General features: G+C 35.7%; 1 protein-coding gene across 7 annotated transcripts in view; it reads left to right on the top strand.

Annotated features, from left to right (window-relative positions):
- Nucleotides 1–22913, top strand: part of NAALADL2 (N-acetylated alpha-linked acidic dipeptidase like 2) — a 1259279-nt gene that overhangs the window by 1039073 nt on the left and 197293 nt on the right. For all 7 annotated transcript variants that reach the window (XM_046659057.1, XM_046659060.1, XM_046659059.1 and 4 more), the window contains one exon: nucleotides 6026–6172. In XM_046659057.1, the coding sequence (XP_046515013.1) occupies nucleotides 6026–6172 (147 nt within the window). The remainder of the gene's footprint in view (nucleotides 1–6025; nucleotides 6173–22913) is intronic.

Here is a 22913-nt window from a genome sequence, read left to right as displayed (position 1 = left end):
TCACTATTTAAAGCTGAGAGTACTTTGTTAACACTCTGTAAGTGGAATATTAAACCATTGCAGAAACTTTGAGATACTGGAGATTTTGAAAATCCCATTTTATGAGTTGAAGATTTCCATTTTATAATAGGATAAAAGCTATTTGTATCCCTCTACTCAATTTAATCTTTAATAAAGACACGGCAGCATATTTATTTTTTAAAACTTTTACCATTTTGAAAGTATATTTTATGCCTAAGAAACTCATTATCAGATGGTGGTGTTTAGGATAACTGAAATAAGTTTCTAGTTTAAAATATTAAAGAAAGTCAGTAAACATAGCTCTTGTTTCCTTTCAAAGATTATTTGAGGAGCTCTGTAATGCATTATTAAGTATTGGGTGTTGGATATCAACTTGACAGACTGACATAAAAATACAAGCTAAATAAATGAAGAACACATGACACACACAGTAACTAAATAAGCTCTGAAGAAATGCCACAGATACACAATTCATATTCAGTGATCTAATTTGGTTAAAAAATCAAACAAAAGACCTGTCGAATCCCAGAATGAACAAATTTAAGATTAGAATGTTCACCTGCATTAATGTGGTCTGTATGCTGCATATATCAGCATGGTGGAGAGGAGAGAGCATGGCAGTTAGAGTGAAAAGATCTGGAATCAAATCCTCATTCTGTCGACTTGGAGCCTCAATTTCCTATTTTGTAAGATGGAACTGTTTTTCGAGAAGTCCCCCCTGTGGACACCTGTGGCAGACTGATAAGTCCTATACAGACCCATTCTCAGAAATGATGTTTTAAAATGTTTAAATTAAAATACACAGGGTTACAAAGGAAAACAATTATATCAGACAGTTATCTAAATATTAAAACACAAATTTGCATTTTAGTAATACAGACGTTTGACCAACTATCTGGGCACCTCCTGCTGGTCCAGTCAAGTTGACACAAACAATTAACCATCTCAGTGCCTGTAATAAGAAATCACTTTTAAATACCTTGGGCATCATTATCACAATTGGAACATTTCTATACTGTGAAAACCAGTAAGATTAGGGAGATAAGTTGTTTTTACACAACTAAAGTTAAAAGAATAATACTGAAATGAAAAAAAAAGCTTTAATTTTCCTATAATGTGTAGAATATGGAACTTTTATTTTGAATGTTATGCTTCTCTTGCTATTTGAATAATCAACTTAGATTTCTTATCTATGTAGTGTGAACATGTGCAGGGGAAAACAATGTGGGAGAAATCAAAAGTTTGAATTATTAAACAGATTTTTAAATACTTTAGAAACTTACCAATGTGTCTTGGTGTCTTTATTCAACTAATGCAAATGTCAACTTAATTTCTTTATATTTCACTTATATGATCATCTACTATGAGGTTTTGTCTTTTAGCTTAAAAGTATACTTGCAAAGAGCCTGCAGCCTTAGGATTGAGACAGTGATTTCATTTCGGGTCTTCAACCGACTTGTAGGAAATTAAACAAGTGACATAACTACAATCTTTGCCTGAACTTGCTTACTTTATGAACTGGAATAAAAATGCTTGTTATCAAACGTTAAGTATGGAGCATTTTGAACTCCTTAGATGAAATACTTAATTTGAATTTACTCAGCCTTGTAAATAAATTTAAAAAATTAATTGACCTGCACAAATTTGTTACCAACCTTCTCTTTACCATGGTGGCTAACTTCTAGCAAAATGAAGAAATCAAAGTTTCTTTCTACTTTCCTGTCAGATATTTGTGTTTACAGGGGTTGAGTAGATCAGTATCTATTACCTGATATGGATCTATTATAATTCACTGAAGTGCTGTGTAGGAAATCAATTCACATTAGGGTAGAATATAGATTTAGGGTCACTTAAGATCTGTGAATTTGGCCTGGATTTTAAAGTGATGAATAAGAAAAAGATTTAGAAGATAGAGTTTCTGTGCCAGGAATGTTCTCCTCTTAAGGGAAATCTCTAGAACAAAATGGCTTGGGAAAAACAATCCAATCTGAAAACTGTGTTCTTTTTAATCCTATTTTACTCTGAAACTGGTTAGGAACAAAAGAACAAAATAAGACTTGAGGGTGAAGTGCTTGCTCTCCTCATCAGTGGTTAAACAGGAGTAGGCAGTAGAGAATGAGGTGGAGAGAGAAAGAGGAGAAAAGTAGTGGACTGCTAAGATAAATACTCTGCAGAATTTTACAAGGGAACTCTGGGCTCAGTAGGTAAGGAACAGGCCTCAGGAGGGCTCCTCAGGGAACTCTGTGTTGTCCCTCATGCCCCATTCTTGGATTGGCTTTCTTGAAGCTTTTACCTTTCTTTTAGGCTTAATTTTGACATGACGCTCAATAGCCAAGTGCTCCCAGCTTATAGGCCCCAGCTATTCCTTGGATCACTCAACCCTATTGTTCTGTACTCTATCCTCCCTTAATAAATAGTCCATTTTTAGCACCATAGATGTGGTTTAATAGATCTTAACCTTCAAAATATGATTTTAAAACAATCCTAGATGATGCTGGTTCTGTTGCCATTTAGTTGGTTTACAAAAAGAGTTTACATATGACAGAGGTGGCAGTACAACCCCTTAGGGGAAAGAAAAAGTTTTCGATAAGTGGATGATGTAAAGCAAGTCAGAGTAGGGAAAAGAATGCAGAAGTACTTTAGGGAATGTAATCTTGAAGGCTGGATATTGCCTTTTGATTTGCCTGAAAATACAAAACATGTAAATAGTGATGTAGCTAGAAAGAATAAGGGAAACAGAATGCAAGGGAAATATTAAAGCTATACAGTGGGAGTAGCCCTGACAAGAACAGACTAGAGGAGAATTTGTACTGGCTTCAAAAGCCTTGGCCCAATAAAAAGGTGGGGCTAAACAAGAACAGTGCTTTGTGTATCTGTTAGAGGAAACACAGAATGCAGGCCTGCTTGGAGTAGGGCCGTTTGTGCCTCTTAGGAACTTGCACGTGTGGGAAGCTGATACTTTTTGTCAGAGGGAAGCTTTTATATAACAATGATAACTGAAAGAAAATAATATCAAATATTATATTTAAGTACCACATTTATTTTTAAAAGTTTAATTCTTTCAGAGACATATATTGTCAAATTTAGAATTGTCAATTTTTGATCCATGCCATTCTTCTGTTGAGAAAAAAATTTCTATCTAAGGAGCATGGCTCATATTTGCAGAGGATATTAAGAATTATGTGTGCAAAATGAAATTAAAGCCAAACCTATATTTCCATTGATATTGAGTGGGATCCATGTCTCAAATAGACATAGATGTTGCTGCAGTAAAGGGAAAGTAAACCATTTATAAAAATGATTTCGATTTCCTTGGCCAGGCATCTGGGGAAGAAAAGACTGGATTCTATCAAATCTTCCTTAATAACATGAATAAGTTCAACAATCTAAGTTTCACAAATTCAAATACCTCTAGGCCACCATTCAGTAAATTTGAATGAGTGAAGTAGGCTGAGCAGAAAACACTACTGTTGGGACAATGGTAAATGTCTTGCCTGCCCAAGGCATTCCAACTCAATTAGAAAAAAAAATCTATACTAGCTAAACAAATACCTTTAAAGGGGCCAGTTTTCAACAGCTAGATCTCAAAAACACTTGGGATGATTTTTGCATGATATGAAGTAGTTTGCTTTTCATGATTTAGTACTTAAGGGTAGCTGGTCTTTGGGAACATTTAAGATCCTACCTACGCTGCCCCAGGTTGATATAAAACTTTCAGGAGTCTTCGCCCCAGGCGTATATTGGGAAGTGAAAAAGGATTAACTCTCCTTTCAGAAAATTAGGCTTTCAAAAGAAACAACTTGGTGAGAGTCACCATAAGAAGCATTAGGTTGCCACTGATTAGACTTTGTGGTAGAACATGCTTTTTACTTTCTTTTTGCAAAGTGCTTAATTACCCAAGATATTTGTAAATCACATTAAGCCAAAATCTTGCCTTGTTTGTAAACACTCACACAGCCTTTCCATTTTAATTGATTTTAACTTCATTGCAAAGATCTTTCTATTATGCCCGCAAAGAAAATTGGATAGATATTGAACCATTATTTTACATTTGAAAAATCTAACACTGTAGTTAAAAAAATTGGAACAACTCATTTTATGAATATTAAACTGCATATTTCCAAATCTTTTGATGTGTTATATTTAAAAGTATTTTTGGAATTATGTCACACCAAAGAAGTATGGGGAGACTGAAGAGTCCATGTCTTGATTCAATGGCAAATATGTACTGAATGCATAATTTTTGCCTGGTATTAAATATGATATTGTTATGCTATTGTCTCACTTCCCTCATGATTACTGATAAGGAGATTGGTATTCTTCCATGTTTCACACTTGAGACAACAGGATCTCGGAAAGATTCTAGATTTTTGGAAATTTTATTATTATTTTGTTTTATTATCTTATACTTTTTGGTGAGGAAGATTGGCCCTGAGCTAACATCTGTTGCCAGTCTTCCTCTTTCTTTTCCTCTCTGCAAAGCCCCAGTAAGCCCTAGTACATAGTTGTATATCCTAGTTGTAAGTGACAAATAAAAATGGCAAGCAATAGGATATATTGGAGAATATGAGGAAGCCATTTGGTATAAACCTAATTCGGCCTGACCTCGTCTTCCCAAAAGAGCCTGACCATGGCTGTTGAGCATGCATTGTATATCTGCTTTAGATATTCCCTATGGCAGGAACAAAGACCCTTGAGATAAAGGTGCAACTTCCCTCCCCCTCCCAACGTTGGCATTCCCTTAAGGATTAAGCATCTTTCCTTAGGCTAGGAACTGATTGCTGCGCTCACCTGTGGCCGCCCAGCTGGAGACAATAGACTTGCATCCTGCTACGCCCACCAAGATGGCAGATCCACTACCTGCTGTGTCCATCAAGTGCTGTACTGACAGGGCAATCTTGTGACTGTTGTGGGAGGGACATTTCAATCTTATGGGAAACACCCTGTTTGGGGGTATATAACTGCTCTGTGCACCCCACTTCTTCGGTGCCCTTTCTTCCTTTGGGAAGAAAGGCCCCGGGCCATGGTCCTCAGATTTCAGCTCAGAATAACCTCACCCAAATTTTCATTTATAGATTGGTTATGGATTATTTTCCTTGACATAAGTCATTCTAGTTCTTCAATGTGGAATGGCTCCACAGCATGGCTTGATGAGTGATGTGTAGGTCCACACCCAGGAACCGAACTGGCGAACCCCAGGCCACCAAAGCAGATTGTGCGAACTTAACCACTGGGCCATAGGGCCAGCCCCAGAAATTTTATTAAAGAAGACATTTTTAATCAATATTAATTATAGAAACCCTTAGTTTACCTGTTTTTGATTTTTTTTACTATCTTTTGTTCAATTTTTGTAAAGCTATTGTTATTGATTTTGCATGCTAACCAACTCTTAGTTTAAGAAATATTAGTCTATCATCTTATATTTCCCCACAGGTTGCACTCAGCTTTGATTCTCTATGGCCCACAATATTTGTTGGCATATACTCTTAAGACATGTAGAAATAGACTTTTAAGAAGAAATAGAGAAAATTTCTTCTGCTGTTTTTGAAAAACTCTTTAAGATGAATGAAATTATATCCTACCAAGCCATCCTTTAAATTTATGGGAAAATGAAAAAAAAAAAAGCAAAATACTCTAAACCTTTTCAAGGACTCAACATTCTTTTAAAATATTTCAAATTTAAGTCATTACAATTCATAATAAATCTATGGTAAAAAAGCTTTTAAGGCAACAACAGCAAACAAAGCTTGATTTAGGCGAGTGCTAGTTGCACTTCAGTGAGCATCAGAATCACAGAGGTGTGTTGCCACACAGGCTCCTGGGCTCCAACCCCAAAGACTCCCATTAGGGAGGACCTGGGTGGAGCCTCAGCATTTGCATTTCAAACAAGTTCCTGAGTGACATTGATGCTACTGTTCTTTGAACTACATTTTGAGGAGCATTGATTTTGGGATGACCCAAGAAGCATGGTGTGTGTGCTAACAATTTAAATTATGTTTTTCAGAAAAGTAATTTCAACTGTTCCAGAAGAGCTCACTGCCCGGGAACGAATGTCAGTTCCGTACAGATACGAGGTGATGCCGATTATTTCATCAACCATCTTGGAGTTCCCACGGTGCAGTTTGCTTATGAGGACATCAAAGCGTTACAGGTGATTCTTCCTAAACATGCAAAACACACACACGCAATAGAGCAGACATGCGGAATTTGCTTTCATCCTGGCTATTGTCTTTCTTATCAATAGGTCACTATAGGAAGCTGCTGCATTGAGAGTTGTTCTTGTTCTTCAGAGGCTTTGTAACAATATTTGAAAACGTCAGCTCTTTTCAATAGCTTGAATTCAATTTAAAAAGATTTATACTGTCACTCACATTTTCAGTGTGCTTTGCACCAAGAAATTTGCAATAGTTGGTTTAACATCAAAACATAATTGTAATCTTCAGTAGTCACAGAAACAGATGACATGTGCAATAGATTCTCCTCTCTTTGCCCAAGGGGAAATGTATCGTTGTGTGAGTCTTGTGGATTAGCTGCCCGAAGTTTGTCAATAGTTTGTCTGCCAAAAAAGATACTTCTTTTTTTCTGAAGATAGGAAGCTTTTTTCCAAAAAATGTCACAGAGGCCTGATTCACCTTAATTAAGCCTGTGTCCATCCATCTGTTGGACTTCAAATCTTTTAATCTTTCTCAGAAGTACGTCACAGGAAACTGTTTCTCTGTAGGTCTAAACCTGTTAAATATTCTACCTTCTTTTACGAATTGTGTATGCATTATTGGGAGCTATTTGAAAGCCTCAGGGGTGGCCTGCTTGAAGTAATTATTACATTAACAAAATAGTAGTTGGAAAATAGAATAAAGCCTGCTTTGTATTTCAATTATAGATGTTCTTGAAAAGTTGTGTTTAAATTGTATTTTATAGGTTCTGCTTCAGATATGCAGTATTTTAATTTCTGATAGCTTTTTAGCAATATTTAGCTTGATGTTTCTCTGCAACCCTCTACCCTCCACCCCTTAGTTCCTAAAGAGCTAATTATTACTAACAACTTAAATTCATGGAGGGAGAAACTCGGGGTGAATCTTATTGTGGTGAGATGAGTTCTTGGGTAATGCAAAAGTAATCATTGTGATATATCTGTTTTCTAAATTTGGATTTTCATGTGCTATTGTTGTTTAAAAATGGGTTAAATGTGTAAAGGTATCTTTTCTTTTACTAAGCCCACTGTATGCACTTTAATGAAATTGATGTATTAAGAAACTAACTCATTATTAATTTTCCTGTCTAATATCTTTTAATACCTCTTTTATCATCCACCCATCTCAACCCATCCAGCTCCTGTCATGTTGACATGTCGAATGATAGCTTTTACTCAACACACGTCTAATTCATCTTGGTTGAGTTTTGTTTTTTTTTTTTAAGACTTTACTTTTTTTCCTTTTTCTCCCCACAGACCCCCAGTACATAGTTGTATATTCTTAGTTGTGGGTCCTTTTAGTTGTGCTATGTGGGATGCTGCCTCAGCATGGCTTGATGAGTGGTGCCATGTCTGCGCCCAGGATCCGATCCATCGAAACCCTGGGCCGCTTCAGTGGAGCACGCAAACTTAACCACTCGGCCACGGGCCAGCCCCCCATCTTGCTTGAGTTTTAAGCCAAAACTTTAGAGAGGCGGTATAGGATAGCCATAGGAATGGAACCGTAATTGACTCCTGACTCTGATACTTACTAGACAAATGATTTAACCTCTTTCAGAATTATTTTACAGATGAGAACCTTAGTATACTTATGGAATCTACTTTATAGAGTCATGGTAAGGGGTAGATGAGACTATGAATGTAAAGGGCTTAGCTAACATCCGGGCATATAATAAGGCCCCCATCAATGGCAATTATCATCACAAATATCATTGTCTGACTGTAGGTCCAACATATTAGTGGGAGAATTTCTAAACTTTTTAGATAAGAACACATTAGCGGAAGGGAGGAGCTTGTTAATTGCTAAGGAAAACAAGCCTCTAAGCCCAAAGAGGTGCAATTTGATGAGGATCAGCTGGAGGATCTGAGATGTCAATGGGAGGAAGATACGGAAACAGGTCCCAGTAAAGTTCTAAGAAGGTGCTATTATTACTGTGAAATTTCTAAGGCTAAAGTCTATCTGCTACAACTGGCTGAGTCTGAAGGAGCTAGTCTGCTTTTTAAATTATATCCAGAATGTCTAACTCCCGTCATCAAAATAAGTTTTTATTATATTTGTCTCCAAAAAAGTAATTAAAAGAGAATCCCCTATGCTTTATAACAAATGACCTTGTTTATATTGCTTTAGTGCGGAAAAATTTTTTAATGGATTTGTCCCTTACAAAATATGAATGCTTGAGATGAAATAATTTTGTGTGGTGAACTCTCCAAAGAGCAGATAATAACCTTTACTTTCTGTGTTAACCCATCATAAATGTATGTATACAGTTATTAAGAAGAATTATAAACATTGAAAGCCTTTCTCCATGATTAAAGAATATTTATCCTATGTCAATTAGTGAAGTAGATAAGGAAAATAGGGCTTACATGAATTTGCAATATATAATATATATTATACATACAATGAAAGTGATATCTACTACTTATAGAGTACTTTCTGTGCTAAGGATTTTTACCTCATCTCTTTTAATATTTGTAATATCCTTATAAGTCAGCTATTATTATTAACACTTTCTTTGCTGAGGATGAAATGGAGCTTAAAATCAAGTAGCTTATCCAAGGTTATAAAGCTAATAAATGGCCAAGATAGAATGTGACCTCAGGTCTCTTTAACAGTTAGCCCATATTCCTAACTATTACATGAAAGGTTACAAATTGGAAGCCCAAGAGCAAGATCCAGTCCGCGGATGTATTTTGTTTGTCCTGCACTGTATTGAAAAACTGGATTTCTGGTAACATTGTGTTCTTTTTTTCCATGGAAACAATCAGCTAAATTGTGAATTACCCACCAGCCTTCCATGTTCTTTATTAGTCTGTCATGTTGTTTGTCCTAGAGTATAGTTAAGAAGAGTATTTCTTCAATACCTGTTTCTATCAAAAATTGGGAAATATGATGATCAGCCTAAAAGACCACGTATTTTGTCAGACTGTGTCACCTGTATTACCTGCCTGGCCTCTGTAGGAACTGAGTTCATCGTCTCTGCAATCATTTTGAGTAAAAGAGTTGATAATTCTACATTCCCATTCACTTTAAAACATACATGTGTTCTAAGGGAGCTGATTTTATGGTTATACTCACGGTTTTGAAGAAATTATCTATTTAAAATTTATTTGGGTGATTATAGTGCAAAAGTATTTCTACTAAATTTTTTTATGCGCTAAAATTGTTTATGGGCCTGTTATATTCAAGTTCAACAAGTGAATGATGATAATAGGAGAAAAATTTAACTGTATGAAAATAAACTATTGGAACAGGTGTCACTTTTTATGGACGTAGAGGACATTATTAGTTCTAAAATTATTTTTTGATGAAACATGACATTTTATAATATCTATTCCTAATATTTCATGTTCTCCTTATTCCCATCAGTATCTTTTCCCTGTAGTTTCTCTGGATGCTAACATATTGCATAAAATTGCTTAGAGCACCTTTCGTCTTAAGCTTTTCTTGGCGTCTATACTCTAATTTTCCAATAATTAAATTTCACAAATGCAAAGCAATCTATAGATTTGCCAAATGTTAGAATTATTCCTTCCTTAAGATATTGCCCTGTTAATTGAAACGTCTCTAGTTGTGAGCTTCATTTAAATAACGTTTTCAATTTGTAAACATTGTTGCACCTGTTAGGAGAAGCCTTCTGCACAGATAAATACAATGCAGAGATTGCTGAAAAGGAAATGAAAAGACAGATGCTTTCTGATTGAGTGCAATATTTATGACAGCCTGGTGGTCCAATGCACATTTCTTCTGTCACTTAACAGCTGTTTCCCATAATTTTTGTTCCAGATCAGTACACTTACTCTCTATAGGGCATGTCAGAGGGTCTGGCTTTCTTAGTATATCAAAAGATCAATCCATGGCTAGCAAACTTCATACCACAAATTGTAGCCCTGGTTCCTCACTCTATTTAACCTTATGTTTTATGCTCTTCTGCTGGAAACATTCTATTTTAAACCCAATTTACCTCTATAATGGAGTATTTAACATTTAAACGATAATGAGATAAAGGAGTATTATAGCTTTTATATAGCAGAAGTTTTTGCATAATTGTTTCAAAATCATTTAGTAACCCAGCGACCGAAAACCAAGTAGCATAGGTGTTTTGAAACTCTTATTAATTCTTTTTAAGTTAGATGACTTTGATATCAGTTCTGATTCTTAAACTGATAAGCAGCAGGATGAGTGTGTTTCTGTGTGAATTGTAATATTAAGGCAATTTTATGGGATAAAATGATAATTTGTGCAGATACAATACTACAATTTGCAGATACAATACGCATTTTGGAGCAAAGTCAGTCATCGTTTGCCTGTTGATTCTTCATCTTTTATTCTACTAAGTAGGAAAAGAATTTATCCTACTTGAATTAGAGATCCTTCTTTCATTACATTTTCTGTTTGGAACTTAGTCACTCTCATTGTTGTAAGGAAGCTAATCGTTATGTGCAAGTATGTATAAGTTGTACCGATGTTTTGCAATATCTCATAGAATCTGTTTCATACTGATAGCTGAGAAACTTATGTAATGTCACTTAGAAATGAGATTTTACCTTTTCTTCTTCAAAATGTACCAAGTGGAAACAGGGTTGAAAGGGGTTCTTTAGTATTTTCTCTAGTGTATTACTTTTCTTTGTAGCTTGTCTTAGGAAAAGCACTTTCAGTGTTGGTCAAAATACATGGCATTATGATTTTCACAACAGACTTGCTTCATTTAGGTCAGCAGTTCTCAAACATTTTGTCCTAAAAACCCGTTTTTCCTCAAAGTAACAAAGACTCCAAAGAAAAGAGCTTTTGTTTATGTGGCTAACGTGCAAATATTTGCCATATTAAAAATTAAGACTTAGAAAAATGTATAAATTAACTTATTAATTCATTTAAAATATCAATAATAAATTTGTTACAAATGAATGTAATGACTTATTTTACAAAAGATAATTATATTTCCCAAGGTAAGAAAATGTAAATTAGAAGAATGACATTATTTTATATTTTTGCAAATGTCTGTCTTTTCATATGATAAAGTTTATTTATTTTTGATACTACATTGAAACAAGTATTAGTTTCCTAAACATTAGTTTCAATGTGGAATCTGAAACCATATTAAAGAACTTTTTGTACTCTGCACACTTGTGAATTTAGAGTGAAATGAGAATGTGAATGCATGTAATGTCACTAGTATTATGAAAATAGTTTTGATCTTGGGGACCTTTGAAGGTCTCTGGACCACACTTGGAGCAATGCCTCTTTGGGGAACCGGCCTTGGTTAAACTAGTCTACTTCATTCTTTATAATATCTGACAAGGTGTTCAACTTTGCTCTTTTTCAAGGATTGGAACTGTGATTGTATATAAACCCGTGTGTGTATTTTCTGGTCATCTTTGGGTATTGCCATCCCATTCACCTGACAAACAGCATGAAGTAGGGAATATAACACTCTCATAAACTGTGACTTTACAAAGAATTCTGCTTCTTAGAAGCCTTCCTTTAGAAGAGAAGGTTAAACCCTAATCAACAAATCAGCAGTTATAGAGCAGCTTTGAAAAGCTGTGATTGTACAGTATATGAAGTGCCTGTCACAGAGGGAGTGCTATTAAAGTTGCTGTATGCTTCCAAGAGCCTGAGGAATAAACAGAAGAAATTGAAATATGAGACAGATATTGAAAAAACAAAGAATTGAGAAACTCTTAAGACTCAAATGGATAATTCAAAAGATCATACTTCAAATTGCCTAATATTTTTAAATGGCTGTGAGGAGGACAGATTTCCCCTAGCAATTGTCCTTGCTTGGAATTCTAAATAAGAACATTTATTCTAAATACTTGTCATCATTGGATGACAATATATAGCGTACACACTATATTTTAACTCTAATACTGTTTTCAGAGATTATCTTGTGATCCTCCCTGTTATGAGGGAACTTGTTTTATAATGAAGTTTTTGATAATTTCAATGATAATACTTACAGGTGGGTGTAATGGTAGACCACTTTGTAAATTTGGCAATATTTAAGTTAAGAATATAGGGCGACTCCGTTGTGATTTATTCAGATATTTGTTCATTCAAACTCATTCATCTATTTAGTCAGCAGTTATTAAGCACTTGTAATCCATCACAATGTTGGAAATACAAAGATGAATAAAATATGGCCCCGTTCTCTCAAAGTGTTCAGAGTCTAGATTGGGACTCAGACATATAGACAATCAAATAAAGAAAGTACAATGGAAATACTCTTAACTGATTTACACTTGACCAACTTGTGGGATTCACTGGCAAATACTCATTCCTTAAAACACAGTGATAAATGGTCAAGGCTTCTTGAAGCTCATCATGGTAAGATCCTTTCTGAATTTCTGCACATCTGTGTTATCCCAGGTTCAGTGGTATGCTTGCTGGAGTCAACTATATTCTCAGATCTCTATATGCCCTTTGCATTTGTTATTAATAACTAAATAGTTTAATTGCTGCATAAACTTGTGAATCATGAGTATGAAAAAAATTACTTCTAAGAAACCTACAGTGATAACACTCTACAAGATGAGTTGCTAATAAAGAACTGATAAGTAGATTGGGGGAAACTGTAGTAATCTGGACTGTACTTCACAGATATCTTTAATAATTCTACTTTAAATAAAAGGCAACTTGAAATGTAGGTAATATCTAGGATGTGAAAGAAATAACAGAACTTTATTCAACGGGTGATGTTCAGAGAAAAGGCCTTGGCTCTACATCAAAATATTGGCCAAGAAACATGCATTCACAGGTTTTAATTTAACACACAAGATTTTACATATGTATTCTTTTTTTTTTTTTTTTTACCAATTATTTAACTGAACCAGCTTCTAAATAATTAACTTGCCAGCCAGTGGGACAAATCATATTGGCTAAGAGGGCTTCTAATATTCGGTGAAGTGATAGAGGCAGGGTGGTATCAAAGACAATTATATTTAACGAACACTCCTATAACATTTGTAGTAGGCATTGTTTTACTGAGTCCTTTAAACAAGTTAATCCGTTTCATTTAATTCTTGTACTCATAACTAGTACTTAGGAGGAAAGTACATTAAAGATGAGACTGAGGCACAAAGTAGTCAAGTAACTTGGCCAACATCACACATCTATTAAGTGATAGAATCAAGATTCAAACCTAGCACTCTAACACCACATTTCTGGGCTCTTTGCCCTAGTCTTCTGCTGTTTCTCAAGGTTTTCCAGATCAAATGAAGTAGTTCTAGAATGCTTTCTATCTCCCTCTACATCTCATAGAACACTGTAATGCTACGATGCTTAATTCTTATTTTTCCTAGTTTCCTTCATGAAGGTTCTAAACATTTCAGCTATGATGATTCTCGAGTTAAGCAATAGCTTGAAGTGGGTGATATTTCTTAACTGGATTTAAAATGAACCCATCATTTATATATAATGACAAAACTGCTATTAATCTTTTCTTACAGTAACTTATATATTCTTTTACAAAAAAAATAGAGTCTATAATTTTATTTCCAAGTTAATTTTGGAAGATGAAGAGATGGACAAATTTGTCTCTTCTAATTTCAATGATAATGACACATTTCTTTAAGTAGAATATTTTGACGTCTAAGACCATTTTGGGAACTAATTAGGTAACGTTTGAGAATAATTAAAATGTTAAGAGCAGTTTTGGAACACATACTCTCTAACTATAAACTCCAGAAGGAAATGACATATCCAGAGCTCATACAGCTGTGGATGATGTCTATGGCCATGAACGAATTTCTTTGTCCATTCTCTAAAGGTCACAACTTCTTATACTATTTATTTGCATCTGGAATTTCAGATCTTCAACATCTGTTTCACAGCTTATAGTGTTTCACACAGAAGCTTGTTTTATTTGCTTTTTTAATAAGCAAATGTTTCTGCAGAAACTACAAAGAAAGATACAGCAGTGGCCTTGAAGTCTCATAAATGTTAAAAAATAAAAAAAAAATGGATTGAAGCCAAAGCCAGTTGGCTTATAAAAGTTGCTATTGCTTCCACCTGAAAGTTCTGGCTTTTATATTAATCTCAAGAGAGCTGTAGTTGTATTCAGGCTCCTTTCATGATGCTTCTGTTTCTGTGATTTTTAAATTAATGAACAGAATTCTGAAAGAGAAAGTATTTATCAGTATTTCGATTTCTATAGTCTCTTGTCAGTAGCTTTAGCATTGAAATTATTCTGACCCAATGTTCTCTTATCAATGAAGAACATTTTAAGTCTAAATAGTGTAGTGTTTGTGTAGTACTGATAAGTGGGTAAAAGTAGGAAAAAATAAACTAGTTTAATGCACAAGGTCATTTTCAGCTCTCCTTTAAATAAATATCTTGTCACTTTACTATTATTCATTGATAACTTTTATCAGAGCCATTAGAAAGTTTACACATATTCCATGTTTAGAAATAATTTCTGATTTATGACTCAGGCATACGTATGTAGAATTTGAATTAAAAAGAAATTTTGTATCAATATTGCTGGGATCTATTCTTAGAAATAGTAAAATCAGATTATGACATTGTTCATGGTGAAATATTGGCATTAAATTCAGGGCACTTCTTCTCTCTGTGCTGGCCAAGTGACCCAGGTTAGGAATGGTAGCTCTGTTGGCTATCATCAGTTTGCAAATTCCCACCAGTTCAGGGGTGATTTTGGACAATCCAGGTGGTCAAAGTAAGATCAGAGGCTTCTTTAGTGAGAAGATGGTCTTAAGAGTGGTGGGTCCAAAGGTGTGCCCGGCCCAGACTCTCTTTGATGGACTTATTGATAAGAAGTTCTTGTAGATTCATTGACCCTAAGAGGAACATGCATCATTGAACCCAGGTAGTTTAATCTATTCATCTGTAGAAAAAGGAAATAGAAGCTTAGAGAGATTTGGTAACTTGACTGAAGGAGTTAAGAAGGGTAAGTGCAGACTTAATTCTCCCTACTCCCAGCCCAGTGCTTCTATCTATAGCTACTGTCTTCTAAACTATTTTGTATGTTCTATTCTTTTTCTCACTTCTTTTCTCAACTTTCTTTTCTCTCTCTTCTTTGGTCTGACTTCTTTGACCATTTCCTGCACATATGGTCTTACTTGTCATATCCTTTCTTTCTTTTTTCATCCCTTGTCTTTTCTATATAATTTTCTACTCCCACTCTGCCCACCCCCCGCTCTATTTTCAGCTTCTTAGTTGACTCTGAAAGCTAGTCTACTTCAACTGACTTGTCTTTAATTTGCTCGTAGGTGAAGCAATGACCTGGCTTTCCCCTAATGTTTCAGGGTATGAGGCAACACTACAAATGGAGGCCATTATACCATATACTAAATGCTAAATGTTTAAATGTTATAAATCAAGCTAAAAAAACCTGCTAAATAAAATATGTTCTTCCCTCCTGATCTGACAGGTGCATGTTTAAAATTATTGGGGAGGAAGCTTTGAATTTAATGTTCTCGGACTCCTGAGAATACTATGCCAAAATGTGATGACAGAGGAAGAACTGACCCCCAGCCCCTGATCCTTGATCCTTGGCCTACCCTTCTTTTTCTGCCCATTCTTGACTCTGTCCCATACCATGAGGGGCTTTGTGTACAGGTGTGTGAACACCATGGTATGCACTTTTAAGCATAGTCCTTAACACCCCTAAACAGCTGTTCCTTGCCTACTCCCTGGGCCTAGGGTTGCACACTGGAGGCACAGTCATCCCTGGGGATGATGGACCTGGAAAAAAGGGCTGCCCAATCACTGGGAGCAGATATGGGGCCATTTGAGCAGGGAATTCTGAGATTCTAGAACTCAAGGTAACTGGAACTTGATCTAGAAAGGGAGTCATGGAGCCTGAGGGGACACATCTATCTGTGTTGATTTAAGATCCAAAGATCTTCGAAATAAAAAAAAAAAAATGACTAACTCTAGAACCTGAACTTTAGGTATGCCAAACTATAGAAAGTCCTGGTGTAGGATAGATAAATATTCTTGAATAAACTTGCTCAAGTGCCTTGAGTTTACCTAAGATTTGTCACTAAGAAAACTTGGGAATGAACCAATTATTATAGGATCATTGGCAATATTAGCTGTTTATTGGCTTAACCTGTGTTCTAAAAGGTGTGGCACTTCAATGGTTATGACCTTGAAGCTGTGAGGTACTCAATACAGCATATTGCTTCCAGGATTTAGTTGAAAATATGTTCCAAAATTTCAAGCTTAAAGAGGCGAGAAAAGAGGTAAGAAGTTATCAGAATGAAGAATCTTCAGTTAATGAGACACAATGTAGGGAGGTCTGTTTTAAAGCAAAAGTTAATTTCAGTACACTTTCTAAGCAGAGGAATGCATGATGGAACCTTGAACAAACTCTGGGCAAGCTTCAAGTGCTGACTCTCTGCCATCTACTCCAATTTAAAGATTTTGACCATGTACCACTGTGAAAAGTTTGTAAAACTGTGTGTGTGGTATGAGCCACAAATAGTGTGTATATGCATGACAAAATATTTTGACCAAAGAAACATCTTTGGATTTTTTTGTGTGTGAGGAAGATTGGCCCTGAGCTAACATCTGCTGCCAATCTTCCTCTTTTTGCTTGAGGAAGATTGTTGCTGAGCTAACATCTGTGCACATCTTCCTCTACTTTATGTAGAATGTTGCAACAGTGTTGCTTGATGAGTGGTGCTAGGTCTGCGCCCAGGATCCAAACCTGTGAACCCCAGGCTGCTGAAGCAGAGCATGTGAACTTAACCACTACACCACCAGGCCAGCCCCCTGGATATTTTTTTGACAGAGGATCATTAGAATTTCTGTGTTTGAGTACTAATGAGAGAAATGCAAATTCTAAACTAAAACACAAGTCAGAAAACTAAGAAGAAAGTAGAGAACGTTGGTCAAGAATTTAGTCAGAATTAATTTTGTTTTCTTATATTCCTTTGGTAGCCACAATCCTTTTTGTTATATCTTGCAAAGAGAATCCTGCTATAGCATAATATAAATAAAGTATTTATATTATTTTAGAAATAATATAATAATCAGAAAGCAAAATAGTGCTACTCCTTCCTTGAAACATAGTTACTGGTAATTTTACAGTGTTAAATAAATGGATGAATGAATGGATGGATACATTTTTTAAATTAATATTTTGATCATAGCTACTATGTGCTTACAGACCTTAATTCCCCCCCCCCAATCTCCTCCCTCCTTCCTTCCTATCTATCTATCTTTAATCAGATTTTGGGGCCAGCCTGGTGGTGCAGTGGTTAAGTTCACACATTCTGCTTTGGCGGCCCAGGGTTCGCTGGTTCAGATCCTGGGTACAAACCTATGCACCACTTGTCAAGCCGTGCTGTGGCAGGTGTCCCACATATAAAGTAGAGGAGGATGGGCACAGATGTTAGCTCAGGGCCAGTCTTCCTCAAAAAAAAAATTAAAATAAAAAAAATGAGATTTTGATCATGTGGTGTATATGTTGTTTTTATTTCTTTATTTAAGGTAATAATACCATTCTCCATAAAGTATTAAAACATAATAAGCCATAATAATTGATGTAACTATTCACCTATTATTGGATATTATATTTGCTTGCATTGTTTTGTTATTATCTTTGGGGGAACATTTTTAGACTTGATATTTGTTCCTCTCTCTAGTTCTTCTGGGATAAATTCCTAGGCATAAAGTTTGGGTCAAAGTATGAATATTTTAAGCCCCTCGACAGGTTGAAAAGTACCTTCCTGAATAGTGGTGCATTTTAAAACTTTATTGCAGAGCATCAGACTGTTCTTTAATCTCACTCTTGCCAACAGTGTGCATTAAAAAGAATCTTTACCAATCTGATAGGTAAAATTGATATCTTGTTGTTTTAATTGATTTTCTCGTATATTAACTTATTCAATATTAATTTACTGGCTTATTAAAATATTTTGTAAGGCTATTCAATGTAGAGTCTGTCTTTGAAATGAATATGTTGGCATAGATCAATATAATTGTCTCCCTCCAGATATAAAAATAGAAATAATATGTCACAGATGTTAACTGGAGGATCCACCCTGAGAAATTATAAATCTGTAATTAATTTAATAATCAGTACTAGGATGATGTTCATAAAAGAGTCTATGTTCAAGTTTACCAAGGTGCGAATCTTTCTGCAAATCAACATACTTACATTTTGAAGGCTGAACTTCAAAAAGCTTTAAAGCATTGAAGCTGGAAAATAGAAAATGTGTGACAGCCAGGTTGACAGGTGTCAGAGATTGCCTTATGAAAGTCCCAATATATTGTTCCAAACTACTGCAAGAAAGTCGCAGATAGAATTCCTTCAACAAGGTCATTGTAATTCCTAAGAAGGTGGGAGAGAGGAGGCAATGAAAAGAATTCGAGTTAACACCGTACATAAATCAGCATTTAATGATTCTGAGCTCATAACTTTAAAATTATAGGTATTTGCTTTTGTACTAAACAAAGGTATATGTGTGTATTGGGGAGAGGGGTGCGAGTTGTTAAGAGGCCCAAGCATGATTAATGTCTCTGTCTAGTGGTCATGCCACCCCTTCAAAATAGCTGGTGCTGTTACTACACTATGATTAACCTGTAAGGCAACAGAAAAATAGACTTGTACCACATCACACTCTATCATTCCCTGATGTCGTTTTTCAGGAGGTGCCATGGGAAAAATGACACTTCATCGTGGGTGAGTGAGTAGATGAGGGTTACAGTGGAGATGGAAGGTATAGACTCCTGAATCAGTGCTATTCATGATATCTCTATTTTACCGCTTTATTATTGGATTCTCTCTATGTTTTCATATATAATAGGAAGCATTTTTCTGAAAATGAAGAATGGGATTTAGCTTATTTGAACAGAATATTTAATTCTGATACCAAAAAAAACCCAAAAAAACACCTGACTCGTAGGCCTAGAGGTTTCCTAAAAACATTTGTTTGACTTGTTTTTGTTGCTGAAAAATATTCCAGAGAAGGGAAATAATGCAAAGGAACAAATATACTTTGGTAACAGGAAGGAAATGTAATCTTTCTCTTCCTTAAAAATATTAATCATCATCACCAATTAAGTTTAACTGAGCTCAAACTGTGTGCAGAACACTATGCTATGCATTAGGAACAGATAAAGCTATGATACAATCCATGGTGCCCGAGGGATTTATAATCTCTTTGGAGCATCCAGGCATGAGTATAAACAAATAAATGACAATAAAAGGAAGCCAAGGCTCAGTGCCAGGTGATTTCTGGGGACGTTAAGGGTATCTGAGCCATAGCAAACAGAGGGATTCATTTAAAATTTTAATCATTTTTATTTTCTTAGAAATCACATGTATATTTAAAAAATTTTTAACATTACCGTAGATTTGTAGACACTTTATGAAATGTGGATGCACACGCCATAGATAAAGTAAATCTCAAAGGTACGATGGGGAAGATAAAATCTGAGACTGTACCTGTCAGATGATAAATCAGACAGAGAAATTTCAGCAGAGAGCAGGTCTTAGAAGTCTACAAACCCCTGTACGTCTCTAGAGGTCGAAGTGACAGGTAACACAATGACGCTGTTCTTCCATCTTAATACTTAGGGTCAGTTCCTGGAATCATCCATGGATTGGCTACGGATAGAGTTCATTTATAAAGGTGTCTGTGTACACTAACATCCGTTTAATTCAGAATCTAGACTTCTGGTAACACTCCCTATCCAGATCATAGCCATAGGCCCATCCACCCAAGCTCTAATTCTAGAAATCTTTGTTGACTATTTTCTTTCTCATACCCCAATCAATTCTTCTAACTCCTATTTTTCGCCAGTCAATTTATTGATGAGTTCAGCTTATTTTTTCTTACACTGTATCTCATTGTTATCATATAATCTCTAACAATTGATGCCTAATTCAGTCCATTCATTATTCCTTCCCATCTGGACTTTCGTCTCCTAATTTGGTAGCCTTTTCTCCCACCACTTCATCCTGCAAACTTCTTGAAGACTAACCTAAAAAGTTGCTTTGATTATGCCCTTCCTCCCCTTCCTTTCCCTGGCTTAACAACTTTCTGCATTTTCCAGTGAGAAATCCTATAAATAACATAATCTTTCCTTTCAACACAACTATTGTTTTTACCATTCTCATGATATCTAATAGGGTAATGCCTTGAAGTTATTTGTACTCTCTTTTTCTCCAAATAGCGTATATGCTAGTCAAGGCTACAAGTTTGTTTTTTTTCCCTGAGGAAGATTTGCCCTGAGCTAACATCTACTGCAAATGTAGGTGCACGCCTGGGAACCAAACTCCAGCCACTGAAGCAGAGTGCACCAAACTTAACCACTAGGCCACTGAGGCTGGCCTGAGGCTGCAAGTTTTGTCCTAACCATCTTCGCGTAGAGCATTTGTACCTAGGGTATGGAACCGTGAAATAGCACAACAAAACAGATCAATCCCTGTTAAACAGTGTTTTAGTTTCTTGGGGTGACCTTGACAAAGTACCACCAACTGGGTGGCTTAAACAACAAAAATTTGTCTCACAGTTCTGGAGGCTAGAAGTCAAGATCAAGGTATCAGTAGGCAGCGTTGGGTCCTTGTGTGGGCTGTGAAGGAGGATCTGTTTGCTATCTCTCTCCTAGCTTCTAGTGGTTTGCTGGCGATCTTTGGCATTCTTTGGCTTGTGGCAGGATACTTCCAGTCTTCACGTGGCCTTCTACCTGTCTCTGTCTTTGTATCCAAATTTCCCCTTTTAATAAGGATACGGGCATATTGGATTGGGGCTCACCCTAATGACCACATCTTAAACAGCATCTGTCAAGGCCCTATTTCCCAATAAGTCATATTCAAAGATACTGAGGGTTAAGACTTCAACATCTTTTTAGGAGCCACATTCCAATTCAAAACAAACAGTATTATATTACCTTAAGTGGACTGTGGAGGATTGTTTTTTTTTTAGGAAATCCATTTGCAGATTGTTACTTGAATATGTTGCTATTCTTCTGTTCCTGAAAGTGTTTATTTGATCCTGCAAACTACGTATAAAATGTCTAACTTTTCCATTCTTTCCGTTCCTCCTTTTCATATCGATTCAGAACACTTGGCGTCAAATTTCAATGCTGTTCTTTTAAACTAACTTTATCAGTTTGGGTCTTTTAACAGGAGGCCTTGATAAAATACTGCAGGGTCCAAGTGACGCATTGTACATTTGTTTATGTTCCAGTTAGCTGGGTTCATTGGTCTGCATGATTATCTAATCAAATTAGTATACAATATTGCAAAGGAGAAGTCTGCATAAGCTTTCCATGATTGGTCATCACAGAAAATAGAATCTTGATTTGCTGTGGTTCCAGATGGTGGTTTACTTATAATAGTTTAGATTTAATCATGATCATTATAAACTAAACGAAGCTAAATTATACTATCTTAGACAGAATTTTCATGTTGTTTGCAACCATAGGCTCTTTCAGAAGGCATGGCCTCATCCATTGTAGAGATAGGAACCGGTTATTATCGCATGACATTCTTTGAATGTTGCCATTCTCTTTACCATAGAGCATTAGTCCTCGAAATTAGTGCTTCCCAGTTTTGAATGTTATTTATTTGCTATTCACATTTTGAGCACATCCAAGTAGAATGCTTTTTTGATGTTGAGAAACCTGCTTTCCAGTAACATGGCAGGTATGTTGAGATTATTACTAACGTTATCAATTTGTTTTGAGAAAATATTTTAGTGTACATTAATATAAAATGTCCCTAGTTTTTTAAATTATTTATTGGCAGATATAAATTCAGTCTGCAATATTTTATGCTGGCTGTCCAGAACCTAGCTCTGTGCGGCTTACAGAACATTTATTTTTACCACCTAAGTCATAAAAGTTGTTTTCCGTATCTTCAGTCAAACTTAACTACAGGCGAGAAGAAGTAAAAAAATTACCTGTCACATTGTTCACAGGCCAGACCAAGATACTGTAATACCATGGCCCACTAAGCTAATTTAGAAGAAAAAATGGAAAGAAGCTCTTAAAAGATGGCATTTATATGTAATATATGTAGAAGAGTTTAGAGTTTTGACAGTTTGAGATTGTATCCTCTTTAGAGAGAATGCATAATGACTTTTATTTCTTTTGAAATATGCATAACTTCTTGAAGGTAACTTTCAACTCTCATTACCTCTTTTCAAAGCAAGTTTCCCATCTTTATGAAAGCAAAGGGTACAACATCCCTGAACTTTGAATAGAGTGAATGTTTATGTATTCACAATTCAGTCATTTCCCCTCTTGTCTGGGACTTTCACCCCATTAATTTGTAAGAGAAAAACCCTAGTATGGACATAAAAGTTGAAGTTTAACTGTTTTATCTATTAAGCCTCATACCTAATCAGCATTGCAAGAACATGTCTAATTGTAGCTAAAGTATGGAGTGCTGTTAAGATCTGTTAGTGGGAGTGAGTTTGTGAATAAGATTATGACTTACGGAGTCAGGCTTTCTGGATTTGAATCCCAGCCTTGTTTCTTACTGGCTTGCAACCATTTGCAAGTTAATTTCTTTAAGCTATAATCCTCTCATCTACAAGTGAAAGTTATAATGGTTCCCGCCAGGTGATTACACTGAGTGTTATATCAGGATTTCTCAACCTCACAGTGACACTTTGTACCAGATAATTCTTTGTTGTGGAGGACTGTCCTGTGCTTTGAAGGGTGTTTAGCAACATCTCTGACCTCTGTTTATGAGATGCTAGTATAGTGTCATTTCCC

Source organism: Equus quagga, chromosome 4, assembly GCF_021613505.1.
Source record: "Equus quagga isolate Etosha38 chromosome 4, UCLA_HA_Equagga_1.0, whole genome shotgun sequence".
NCBI lineage: Eukaryota > Metazoa > Chordata > Mammalia > Perissodactyla > Equidae > Equus > Equus quagga.
The sequence above is the reverse complement of the archived record's forward strand: the minus strand, read 5'-3'. Positions and strand labels throughout refer to the sequence as shown.